The sequence below is a fragment of the Tupaia chinensis genome, unplaced genomic scaffold (genome assembly GCF_000334495.1).
Source record: "Tupaia chinensis unplaced genomic scaffold, TupChi_1.0 Scaffold000515_1, whole genome shotgun sequence".
Lineage (NCBI taxonomy): Eukaryota > Metazoa > Chordata > Mammalia > Scandentia > Tupaiidae > Tupaia > Tupaia belangeri.
The window spans coordinates 6,914,155-6,927,959 of NW_006160028.1; the positions used below are offsets into that span (position 1 = coordinate 6,914,155).

Genomic DNA, 13,805 nt, shown 5'->3' on the forward strand with positions numbered 1-13,805 from the left:
ATGTTGTAATGGCTATGTTGCTGGACTCCCATGTAGTCAACCATGGTTAGAGTCCCAGACCCAGTAGCTTAAACTCATGCCAAGTTCATGTGCTTGCATGCCCAAGATCCCGAGAGTAGAAGGGATTGTAGCATGGTCATCCCCCGAGGGGGTGATTTCTCGGTTTCTGTCTCTCTGTCTCTCTCTGTCTTTCTGATGTGCGCACATGCCCTATAGCAAAAGCCTCTCAAAAAATATATATATATTGTTTTTAAAATCATTTTGATGCCTATTATTTTGGGGTAGGCTGGAGGATTCCTACGTACTAAAAATATCTAAACGATGTTTATAGAATAACTACTAGCCATTATTAAGATTTCAAAAATTACTTAGTATTAACTTTTCCATTTTTAATTTCCTCTGCCAGACCCCTGTCTTGTCTTTTATTCTTTTTTATTTTCTATTCCTTTCTCCCTCTCTCTCTCTCTCTCTCTCTCTCCTTATTTATTGATTCTTCTTGTTATTAAAGGATTAAGGACATGGATGCCCAGAATTTTGTAATCATAGTCTTTAGATTTATAACACAGTATTGTCATTTATTCATGTCTGATATACTATAGTAAATTAATTAATTTGTCATGTAATGGAAGCTGGTACATTATATCACCCAAGATCTAATACAGTTTTGTGCTTTTTATATCTTTGTTTCTTAATTGTTTAATCGCATATGCCTATGTTTTTGTTTAGCATTATTTGTTTTGAAAATTTCTAAAAAGACTATTTTAAAGTAGTCTTTTTTTCACTTAATATTGTTTTACTGAGACTTATCCATATCATTATCTAGAGCTCAAATGTATTCACTTCTTTGTAATGGTCCACTGCATGGTTATACCACATCTTATTTATATAGTCTTCATCAATAACTGTCTTAGCCACTTTGTCCAGAAAAACAGAACTGAAGACAAGCTAATGTGCTAAGGTATTATCGGGAGGCATTATCTCCAGAATAGTAGAGTGGGTGAAAATGAAAAGTGAGGCAGAGAATGAGAGGGGCGGGGGGAGGGGGGAGACAAGGTAAAATGTCTCTGACCTGTTTGCAATTTTATAAGAAAATGCAACCTATTGCTTGTTGTGTAGAGAATAGTCTTTCAGGCAGGAAGTACAATCACTAAACCTTACATTCAGCCATCCAAAGGAAAAAAAGGATTTATCTGTGCTTATCACTCTTAGTCTCTTGTTTCCTGTGAGTTACATAGTCTACCTCCTAGGTGTTAACTATGCTAAATTTCTAAATTTTGTTACCTACCTCATCTGGGCAGTGTCTAGGGAATCCAGTCCCCACACTGTGGCACAGCACTTCACTTCCAGAAGTGGAAGGAAGAGTAAAGCTGCAGTGGTCTAAATAGATGAGAAACATGGGCCTCTGATAGATTCCAGCTCTCACAATATGGGACACATCAGCCGTAACCAGTTCCACCCAGAATAGACTGGAACACTGATACTGGTAGAAGATAAGCTGAGCAGAACTATAGCCAGGATTCTTCACTGATCAAGCAGCCAAGCCCCAGTGGGCAGATGGGTGCATGTAAATCCGAAAAGGCACATGAACTGAGTCTGGTATAGTGGTAAGTTGTGTTATTTCCATTTCATCTATTATTATGAATAATAGTGTTAGGAAGAGCTGTTGTGGAGCTGGTGAACATGTACAGGTGTTTTCACTTGACTCCCTTAGCATGAAATTTACTGGATCATCGAAATTTACTAGATCATTGGGTATCCTGTTAGTAGTTTTGTATACCATATAGTATGCCCAAGATCCTGATGAGTTGGAAGGCTAGGGAAAGGGTGTCATGGTATGTCAAGACCCTCTAAAGGAAGAATCAGTCTCTCTCTTTCTCTGTCTAGTGTATGTTATGTGCTCTCTACCATGAATAAAAATCAAACGAAAACTTTAAAAGAAAGAAAAGATTATTTAATAAATTGTCAGAAAACTTTGCTCAAATTAAAACTTTGAGATCTTCTTTCATACTCCACATTTAATCTCTCAGCAGATCTTGTGGGCTCTTCTGTCAGTTATCTAATGCTGCTGAGAAGACACAAAATTTAAGATCTAAAACAGCCACCATATATTTGCTTGTAATTCTGCAAATTAGGTAAGGTTTGGCAAGGACAACTTGTCTGTATTAAATGTAGCTTCAGCTGTGGTGGCTCAACTAAGGCAAGATCATGTCCAAGAGGGCTCACTTAAATGGTAGGCAGGTTGGGTTGGCTGTAAGCTGGGAGCTCAGTTCAAGCCGTTGGCCAGGATCCAGGAGTGAGCATTCCAAGAGGACAAGCTCCAATCTGTGACAGTTATTAACCCTCACTTTGCACCACAGTTACTCTATCTCATTGGCTAAAGCCAGTTACATGGCCAAGCAAGATTCAGTATAGGAAGGGATTTTACAGAGGTGTGAATAACACTTTTAAAGAGATGTGAATGACAGGATGCATGGCTCATTGTAGGCCACCAGAGGAACTGTATACCACAGCTATGTATTTCAAAATGCGTGCAGTACTTGCTTTGCACAGTAGTGTGGGGCCATAAAAATGACTATGCTGCTGAAACCCTGCAGAGCAGTATTAATAATTGACAGGGAAAATTATAATTCTTCTGTGATCGTTAAATTTTTTATCAAAACATTAAAAATTCCTGTTGTCAATTATAAAAGTACAAATTAGGAAAGTGAAAAATATATTGAAACTAATATTTTGAGTACATTGTAATTTAAAAGAGAACATTTATGTTATTTCTTAGCCGAGAAAAATTTTATCAAAGAGAAAAGCAGTCTAAACTTAGAGCAAGCAGAAAGAGGGAAATAAAAATTACAGTAGAAATGTAATGAAATAGGAAATGGAAACAGCATAGAGAAGTTTCACAACACTGAAAGATGGTTCTTTGTAAGATGAAGAATATTGACTCTTTAGCTAGACTGGACTACAAAAAAGTCTCAGATTTCTTAAAGCAAGAATGAAAGAGGGAACATAAAAGAATACCATGAACAACTATGTGCCAACACATTTGATACTTTTTTTAGAATTATTTATTTAATCATAGCTATTCTTATTATTATTTTTAATTTGACTGGGGCAGAGAGCAGTGAGAAAGCAAGCTGCCAGATCTAGGACTCAAACCATGGTCAGCCATGTGAGAGTCCAGCACCTTAACCACCAACCCACATACAGGCCCCCCACATTTGGCAAATGAAATGGACAAATGCCAAAGAAAAAATAAATTACCACATCTCTTTATCATTATACTGGAGATTCTGGCCAGGCCAATAAGAAAAAGACATTCTGATCGAAAAGGAAAAGCTAAAACTGTATTGTAAATAACACAGGAAATCCTAATAAACCTAGTAATAGAACTAGTAAACAAGTCCAGCAGGGTTGTAGGCTACAACATCGCTCTATCAAAACATCATTATATTTCTTTACAGAAGATAGGTGATGGCCAGTAAGTAATTGGAAAAGCTTTAGTTGACTGTTAAAAATGCAGGTACAAATTTAGTTTATACATAAAACATCCATAATTTTACAGACTTTTTAAGTTAGTAATATTCATCATTAGCAAAGGGCTAAGTAGGTGGGTATTTAAATATTGTGTGGTAGCAAATGTAAATTTACTAAAGCTGTTGAGAAGAATTTAAATATCTATTACTTTGAGAATTATTTAATAAATTATTATATAACCACACAAAGGTATACTGTGCAACAGGTGTGGTTTTTCTTTTTTTGTTTTTTTTTGGGGGTTTGTTTTTTTTTTTTTGTTGGGGGGGGGGGGTTACGAGATTTTTGCCATAGTGCCCATTCACTTGCTAGGGAAGAGAGAGACAGAGACAATGAGAGAAAGTGAGAAATCATCCCCTAGGCTGGATGGCCATACCACAGTTCCTTCTATTCCATTCTCCTCCTGGATTCTTATTCATGCTCACACACACCTCCGATGTGAGTTTTATACTACCAGATCCAGAACTCAAACTGGTCAGCCACATGGGAATATATCAACATAACCACTGCATCTGCTGGTCCCACAACAGTTTTTTGTGGTCATTTTCATGTAGTAATTCCATGTGTCGCAAGAGGAAAAAGTGTCTAGGGTAACTTACATAAAAATCTATTTGCAGGGCCAACCCTGTGGCTTCATGCTTAAGGAAGCAAGATCCCAAAATCCCAGCCCTAGTATTTGGGTAACATGCCAGACCTAGGTGTATGTGTTCCCAGAACCCCAATAGGAAGGAGAAACGGAAGAGAAGGGATTGCTCCATAGGCCCAGTGATGGCCCATTCGGGGTGCTCCCCCCCCACCATCTCTCTCCAGCAGGCACATGCACCCTCTGACAATAAAATTCATTTGCAGAACAAAAATTTTAACGTATCTTATTTCTTCAGTGGAAAAAAAAGATTAAAATATACCCAAACTCATTGCTAAATGCCTCCAAGTAGTAATAGGTTGAAGCTGGGATAATAGGAAGAATAGAAGCTAGAATCAAAGTTGGCTAGTCTATTAACATATCTTGGAAGTCCAGCAGGTGGCATGGTGGTTAAGGCACTGGACACTCCCACATGGCTGACCAAGGTTCAAGTCCTGGACCTGGTGGCTCGCTTTCTCGCTTTCTCTCTCTCTCTCTCTCTCTCTCTCTCTCTCGTAAAATAAAATAAATGCATGAATAAATAAAATTTAAAAAAACATATATAAATAACTGCACATTTTATCATAATCAACTTCCTGGCATCACAGACCAAAGAAAAACAGAATTTTCTTCATACACATCTTTGGTTTGTTTGGGTTTTTTTCCACCTACATTTTATTGAGTCACAAAATACCTTAAACTAAAAGTATGGACAAAGCTAGAATCTAGTTACAAGTACACTGTAATTGTCTTCTTAAACATTTTTTAGAAATTACTTTACATTCATTCCCTGAGCATTGTCACAGCATACAAAATGTGATTTCCCATCCAGAATATACTGCGTAGTGGCTTAATCATATATGTTATCGTCAATAATTTTCCATTTCTAGTTTCATATATATATATTTTTTTTTAACCCCTATTTCTTACCCTCTGCCATTTCCCACGCTTCTCCCACACTATCTCAGGTGTCTGCAGTTGTTTTCTATTTCTTTTCTCCCCACATTTTATTGATTCACAAAATTTCTTAAATAATCTGACTACTTTCAATAGCAAGTTTAGCTAGTATGTATATATCTGTGAATACATGTCAGACTTTAGGCGTGAAACTCTGAGTAGAATGAATATACTATAAGGTAACACCTAGCTGATGCTATATAGCTTACTATGGTCATTAAATATATATTTTTTTTATTTCAAGAAAAGCAGTTTTAACTTTAATAAATCAAAGAAATGCTAAGAAACTTTGTTTAAAATTTAAAGCCAAGAAACAGGTTGGGATTCTGTTCAAATAGTAGGTACATGAACCTATCATCAGCTCAAGACACGAAAAAAAACTCCTTAAAACTGGAAAACAAAGCATAGAAGAAAATCAGCAATGTTTTAGTCAAAAGTCATAAAATGCGGGACCAGCAGTTAGTGTAAGGCTATGTCGCTGGACTCCCATGTAGTCAACCGCAATTCGTGTCCTGGAACCGGTGGCTTAAAACTCAGGCTGGGCGCATGTGCATGCGTGCCCAGGATCCCAAGAGGATAAAGGAATTTTGGCATGGCCATCCCCCCTGGGGGGTGATTTCTCGCTTTCTGTCTCTCTGTCTCTCTCTTGTCTGTCTGGCAAGCGCACATGCCCTATAGCAAAAACCTCTCCAAAGAAAAAAGTCATTAAATTCCATTTCACCAGTTCAGTCTCATGTACTTTATCTTCTGTTATGGTTTGATCTTCCCAGTTAAATTCTGAGATATAATATTCAACTCCAGACTTGTCCCTAAGTTGGCCATGTTCTTAGTTTTTGAACTGTTATTTCTGTGTGTCTGTATTTAATTTTCCTGGTATAGCACTCCGTTGAGAACTTCTTTGAGATCTGGTCTGGTGTTGGTAAATTCTTTCAGGTTTTGTTTATCTGAGAATATTCTTGTCTTTTCTTCCCATATGAAGGAAAATCTTGCCAGGTACAGTATTCTTGGTTCTAATTGTTTTCCCTTAACACTTTGAATCTATTTTCCCATTCTTTCCTCACTCTCATTGTTTCCAATGAGAGGTCCACTGTTAGCCTAATGGAATATCCTTTGTAGGTAACTTACCGTTTCTCTCTTGCCAATCTGAGTATCTTGTCTTTGTGGTTTTAGTCAATCTGGCTATAATGTGTCTTAGAGAAGATCTTTTTGGGTTGATTCTATTTGGGGTCCTTTGTATTTCTTGGGACTGGATCTCTGAGTGCCTCTCTAAGTTTGGAAAGTTTTCTTGCAGGATTTCATGGAATAAATTATCAATGCCCTTATGAGTCCCTTCACCTTCTGGGATACTAATTATCCTGATGTTTAGACATTTGATGGTATCTAGTATTTCTCATATATTATTCTCATTTTGGGGGCAATTTTCTCAGTTTTCGTGGTTGACTTTTCTAGGCCAGCGATTCTATCTTCTATGTCTAAGATTCAATTTTCTGTATGATCTAGTCTGCTCTAAATGCTTTCAAAGGAGATTTTGACTTCCTGTATTATAGCTTTCATCTCTAACAGATCCATTTGATTCTTTTTTATAGTATGTGTTTCATCTTTTAGATCTTGCAAGAATTTCCTCACCTTCTGGTATTCGTCAGCTCTTTTCTCCTGCCTCTTCTGCAGTTCATTGTCTCTCTTCTCTTCCATTTCTATTAGCTTCATCGTTATGAATATTCTAAAATCTTATTCATACATTTCCATTGAACTGTCTGTGGATGAAGAGGAGTTATTTTTTTTCCCTTGGAGGAGAGGTATTTTATTGCTTTCCCATATTTCTTGTGGCCCTGCGGTGATTTCTAGTCATCTGATAGATGGTGCATTTCTTCCTAATTCTTGAAGTTCAATCTGAGTGTTCAGGAGTGTGCAGAAGGAGGTGATCTGGAATCTCTTTGGCATTCCATTTTTATCTTTTTGTGCAGCAGATTCAGTGGGTATTGAGGAATATATTAACCTTAATAGTATTGGATGTTTGGCTATCGTTCCCTTAGATCCATCTAGAAACACAGTGAATGGAGGTTGAGGAGCAAAGTGATGAGATAAAGTAAAAAAGTATAAGAAAACAGAGAGAGAAAAAAAAAAAAACAGAGAGAGAGAGAAAGAAAAAAAAGAAAACATAACCAAAAAAATTTTTTTAAGAAATAAAGAAAAAAATAAACCATGCAGCACGCAAGCACACTGCACAAAATGACTAGTTCTCAGCAGCAATGGAGGAGTCTTCTTTTGAAGGCCTGCCCCTTGCCTCTCCTAGAGGGGAAGGGGAAATGGTGTTATTAGCAAGATAAAGGAAGATTTGAAAGCCAAGAGAATACTTTACCTTAAAAATTTTTTAAAGGAAAAATTGCCAAAAAATGAGAAGATGGAGAGAGAGACAGAGAAGGCTAGAGGGGCCCCCTACCACTTGAGTTTGAGTTAGGAGGCTGAATTAGCAATAGAAAAATCTTTATTTCTCTTTTTTCCCTGAAATGACTAGTTCTCAGTAGCAGTGGAGGAGTCTTCTCACATCTCTGGTTTTTTAAAACCACTTCCTTATTTTCCCTTTTAGTGTAATTGTTTATAACCAGAAACAAGTGAAAATATCTTAAATACTTGGGCCTTTTTTTTAGGTGAATAGTGTATGTTTAGAAGAAGTTACTCATGAAGAAGCAGTAACTGCCTTAAAGAACACATCTGATTTTGTTTATTTGAAAGTGGCGAAACCAACAAGTATGTACATGAATGATGGCTACGCACCGCCTGATATCACCAACTGTAAGTCTGTTTAAATTCGCTTATCCTTTTTCTTTGTGTGATGCACTGTAAAGAAATGTTTTTGGCATAATATAAAAAGTTTCAACATTATAAAAAAATCTTTAAATTAACTTAATTATTTTAATCTTATAGTTTTTAAAAATTTGTTTTAAGTCACAGTTTTCATAATAAGAGGGAGTCCTTTCTCTCCTTTACTGTTTTATGCTACTAATTACTTTGAACATTTGGGGCATTGACTCTCAAACTTCTGTGTAAGTAATACCAAGGATAATTGTAAATAATGTATTGGGTCATCAGGAAAGTCATGATGTATTTTTGCATAGAAAAGCATAGAAAACTATGTCGTGATTTTCCTAACGACCTAATAGATTATTGTTTGTTGTAATAGTTTGGGGATTGAGCCCAGAAATTTTTTTTAACAAGCACTTTATTAACAAGCAAAGTAATTCTGATTATTCTGTTGCTGCTGGCTCATAGACTGCATTTTGAGAAAGATTGATTTAAAATATTCCTAAAACTTAGGGCTAACAAGTGGCACATCAGTGGCCAGCTCATGTTCTGATGATTACATGAGCAGGATCCCACATGACTAATTGCACATTTCCAGGCACAGGCCAACAACTTGAAAGACATGCCAGGCACTTGTGCGTCCATGTGCATGTGCAAAGTCTCAACAAAAAGGAGAAATGGAGGAGAATGGATTACATGCAGTGTGACCATTCCCTAGAGGGGTGCTGTCTCTCCCCCCTCGCCTCAACAAGTACACATGCACCCTGGCAAATTTTTTAAAAGGAAAAACAGTTTCACCTCAGTAAAATATAGTACTCTGTGAGACTAACCCACAGGGAAGGATTCCAGGTCCTCATCCAGAGATGTCCCGGAGTACACAGGGCATGCACGTGCCAGTGATCTGTGGCTGGCTGAGACTTGGGGGTACATTGTCTCATCAAGACCTTGCTGTAGATACTGCCTCTCCCTCTCTTGTCTTTCTTTCTCTGTCTCTCTCTGTCTCTCTCTCTGTCTCTCTCTGTCTCTCTCTTACTTGCTTAGGGAGGAAATAAGTAACTTTAAGGGAAATAAGTGTACAACAAAATTCTAAAACTTAAGAGATTTTTCTGTTCTCTTAACTGTATTAGAATAGATACTATCTTTGTATTCAAGCTCCTAAGTGTATGCCTAGCTGTATTTGTGTAAAGTTCAGTTATGTGCAGATTGGAAATGTTATTCAAGTAATTATGTATTTTTTTAGACAGATTTTTACTATAGGGTGAATGCGCTTGCCAAAGAGACAGAGAGGGAGAGAAAGACAGAAAGCGAGAAATCACCACCACCCCTCCTCCAAGGGATCCCCACTGTAATACCTTCTCCTCCATTTTCCTCTTAGTATTTTGGGCATGCATGCAGATGTGCCCAGCTTGAGTTTTAAGCCGCTGAATCTGGAACACAAACCAGAGTCAACTATGTGGGAATCCAGCAAGGTAACCATTATACCATCTGCTGGTCCCAGTAATTGTGTACTCTTAAGTTTGAGTTTTTTACTGTGTAAGCTTACAAGAGACTTAAATAAGTTTTCATGTGTTTGTGTTGGTTGAAAAATGAAAGCTTTATTTATTTGTTTTGTGAATTAAGTTACTTTTAGAAGAACCCATGAGTGATAAAGTTTTTAAAGGCGCCTTTTCTAATACGCTTTTGAGTGTTTCTTTTTTAAATTGTAGAATTTTAGAATTATTTGTGAGTTTTGTAAATGGCATTGATTCCAACTTGAAAATTATCAAGATATTCATTACAAACATCACTAATCTTTATAAGTAAAATACAAATACATTTATAAATCTGTGTACTATCCTCCAATAATAGCATCATCATTATCTGCCCATTGATTTATTAATTGTTTAAATATAACTCAATTATTTCCTTAATAGTATTCAACTCCCCTAATGAACAGGAATGATATCTTACATGTTTATTTCAAAGAAAAGAACTTTGCTACTTAACTTGAAATTCCTATGTATCCTTGGTCTTGCACACAACTTTATTGAAGAGCATTATATATGTTTTATTAAGATTAAAGATGCAATTTCAAGGGAACCAGCAGTTAGCATAATGGCTATGTCGCTGGACTCCCACATAGTCGACCGCGGTTCGTGTCCCGGACCCGGTGGCTTAGAACTCATGCCGGGCACGTGTGCATGTGTGCCCAAGATCCCGAGAGGAGAATGGAGAAGGGATTGCAGCGTGACCATCCCCCCCGGGGGGTGATTTCTCGCTTTCTGTCTATGTCTCTCTCTGTCTGTCTGGCGAGTGCACACACCCTATAGCGAAAACCTCTCAAAAAAAAAAAAAGATGCAATTTCAATAATAAGCCATTTTATTCAGTTCAAGTATCTGTCATTTTTTTGGATACTGCCTAGCTGTTCATATCAGCCATATACACATTTGTGACAGTTGTTCCAAAACTTGAGAATTGATGCCCTCATTATGGTCAAAATTACTAATAACCAGGCTGCTTCTTACAACTATGTTAAACTGAAAAAAATTATATTTTTTTACTGTATTTATTTTTAAATATGGCATTTGAAAATGGAAAAGCTAGTCCTAGACAGTATTAATTAAATAATAATTGGCCATTTCCATATAGGCACATGTAGGCTAATAAGAAGTCGAAGTTTACCTTGCCACTGTAGCTTTATCACAATGTTTTACTTCATTTTTTTTTTTTTTTTTTTTTTTTTTTTTTGAATGGGGGAGGGGGTGGATGTTTTTTGCTGTAGGGCACAAACGCTCACCAGAAAGACAGAAAGCTAGAAATCACCCCCTGGGTGGATGACCACGCTGCAATCCCTTCTTCTTCATTCTCCTCTTGGGATCTTGGGCACACACACATGCCCGGCATGAGTTTAAGCCACCAGGTCCAGAACTCACACCGTGATCAACTACATGGGAGTCCAGCAACATAGCCATTATGCCAGCTGCTGGTCCCACAATGTTTTACAAATTCTTAAGCAACTAAAAAATATAAATTATATTGTAGTATCAGTCTTTGTTTATTCTACATATGTATTTCGTAAATAATTTCTTTGCATGTCTTTTTAAGAATTATTTTGTTTTTATTGTTATTATTTTTTAACTTGACCAGAAAGAGACGGAGAGGAAAGTGGGAAAGCAAGCCACACGGTCTAGGACCTGAACTTTGGTCACCTATGTAGGAGTCCAGTCCATTAACCAGCACCCCACCTACCAGCCCCTCTTCGTGTGTGTGTGTGTGTGTGTGTGTGTGTGTGTGTGTGTGTTTTAAAGCATTAGCATTTCAATTTTTTTTTACATAAATGATTTTTTATCTATCAGCTTTCTTGAAGCCCTTGCTGTCGTACTTACCCACCTTACTGTTAACTATTATATTATAGTCATCTACTGGTACTATCCTCTTCATCAATCTGGATTTAGTAACTGAAGATTTTATAATACTATCAGGCCCATCATCTTTCCTGCTACAATTATTCATGTGGTCATTCTTAGTGATATCCAAAATCTGTGCTGATGATTTGTCTAACACTCTGGTTTTTGGTTTGTTAATCTTTCTTTCTAATTATCATACCATCTACGTCAGCTCAGAAACTTGCTTCCAAGATAATACTTTAGATCTTATTATCAATAATTACTCAGTCACCTTTAAAATCTCAGTTAAATCCCATTCTCTCACTAAAACCTTCAGTTCATTCACCCTAAGTCTAATACCGCAACCTCATTTTGACCTTAAGTCATTTGACATTTGATTTTGTTTTCCCCTTTTGTTTTTTTTTTATTTTTTTTTAATTTCTATTTTTTACTATAGATGCCATGGTTTATTATGACATTCACTTCCTTGCACATATTTTCCTAGTCTTTTGCCCCTACTTCACTGGCAAAATCCCAGCACTGGTTCAACCAAACCCTACTATCTTCTCCATTCCTGCACTCTAAAAAGCATATCATGGCTAGAGAAATGCACAAAATTGTACTGTCCTTTAACTTCTGACTATAAATCTCAGATGGAAACTCACTCTTGATTGCAGTCCTGATGCATTTTTCTAACTAATTCACTCTCCCTTTCAGAATTCTTCTATCTCTTCACACCTCCTTCACTTACCATCTACTCCTTAGCCCTACCTGATGACCTCATTTTACTTTTTTTTTTTTTAGAGACAGATTTTTGCTATAGGCCATGTGCGCTCACCAGAGAGAGAGACAGAGATACAGAAAGCAAGAGCTTACCCCCCAGAAGGGTGGCCACACTGCAATCCCTTCTTCTCCATTCTCCTCTTGGGATTTTGGGCACATACACACACCCACCTGGCATGAGTTTCAAGCCTCTAGTTCCCAGACTCAAACCTCATTTGTCTGTGGGAGTACAGCGACAACCATTACACCATTTGTTGGTCCTCCATTTTACATTTTTGTATAAATACTCAGAAGAAAACTGTCTTATCCTTCTACTTCAATTCTACTGGTAAAGCTATATCTTTACCACAAAATTATGCTTTCCTTTGTGTTATAATGGAGTAACTATCACTATTCCTGTCGAAGACCAGGCCATCCATTTCTAAATGGAATCTCATATTTCTTTATCTTTTAATTTAATTTATTTGTTCATTTATTTTAATTTGATGAGAGAGAGAAAATGAGAAAGCAAGCCTCCAGGTCCGGGACTCAAACCACAGTCAGCCATGTGGAAGTCCAGCGCAACCACCACACCACCCGCCAGCACCGGAATCTCATATTTCTCATTCACAGAGGGCCTTGATCTTGCAACTGTCTCTTTTCTTTCTTTGCATAATCAAATTCTCTCTATATTACATTATTATCAGTACACAAAATGCTATATAACCTCTATCTTAAAAGATCAGAAGGAATACGGGATAAGATTCCTGTAACTACTGATCCTTTTCTCTACTTAATGTCACAAAGAGGTAATTTTGCTACCATGTGAAGAATTCCTACACATCAAAAAAAAAAAAAAAGAAACATGCCTAAGGCCTCCCCCAGTGGCAAAAGTGGAAGGCTATCCCACTGAGTGAGACTGAGGCCACATGGGAGGCCTGGGTTTAGATTCTAGACCAACCTAAACAGACCAGACAGCTGCATAGTCTAAGCTAACTGGGAGGCTGGGGCCAGAGGAACTCCATATGGTGAGACCCTTTCTAGAAAAACCTCCTCCCTCATTCAAAGAAAACAATAAATATAGCCAATAGAAAAACTAGAATAATCCATAAAATATTCTTTTATGTAAGAAGTAATACTCTGTACTAATAAGAGGGGATATCTAAAATAAACTCTACTGGCGTCTGGTAGGAGAGGTCCACTGACTATATTCTTTTACTTAGAATTGTCTTACCATTACTTTACCTTTTACTCCTTGATTTGAATTTTAGTGTTTCATAAGATTTTGACTGAAGAGAATTGACATCTTTATAATATTGAGTCTTTCCATGAACATGATACATTTCTCCATTTGTTCTGGTCTTATTTTATACTTTTCAGTACTTTTTTTTTCTCTTCTTTTTTTGGAGAGGTGTTTTTGTTTTGTTTTGTTTTGTTTTGTTTTTGCTATAGGGCACATGCACTCGCCAGACAGACAGAGAGACAGAAAGCAAGAAATCTCCCCCCCAGAGGGGATGGCCACGCCGCAATCCCTTCTCCTCCATTCTCCTCTCAGGATCTTGGGCACGCATGCACACGTGCCTGGCGTGAGTTTAAGCCACCAGGTCCGGGACTCGAACCACGATTGACTATGTGGGAGTCCAGCGACATAGCCATTATACTAACTGCTGGTCCCATATATTTTTCAGTACTTTTAAAAAGCTTTTTTTGGGGGGGAACCAGCAGTTAGCGTAATGGCTATGTCACTGGATTCCCACGTAGTCGACTG

The 13,805-nt window shown here is 37.3% G+C and overlaps 1 protein-coding gene across 5 annotated transcripts in view; it reads left to right on the plus strand.

The window, feature by feature from the left end:
- The window catches only part of DLG1 (discs large MAGUK scaffold protein 1), a 331,865-nt gene that overhangs the window by 215,561 nt on the left and 102,499 nt on the right, over positions 1-13,805 (plus strand). For all 5 annotated transcript variants that reach the window (XM_006156759.3, XM_006156761.3, XM_006156762.3 and 2 more), the window contains one exon: positions 7,756-7,900. In XM_006156759.3, the coding sequence (XP_006156821.1) occupies positions 7,756-7,900 (145 nt within the window). The remainder of the gene's footprint in view (positions 1-7,755; positions 7,901-13,805) is intronic.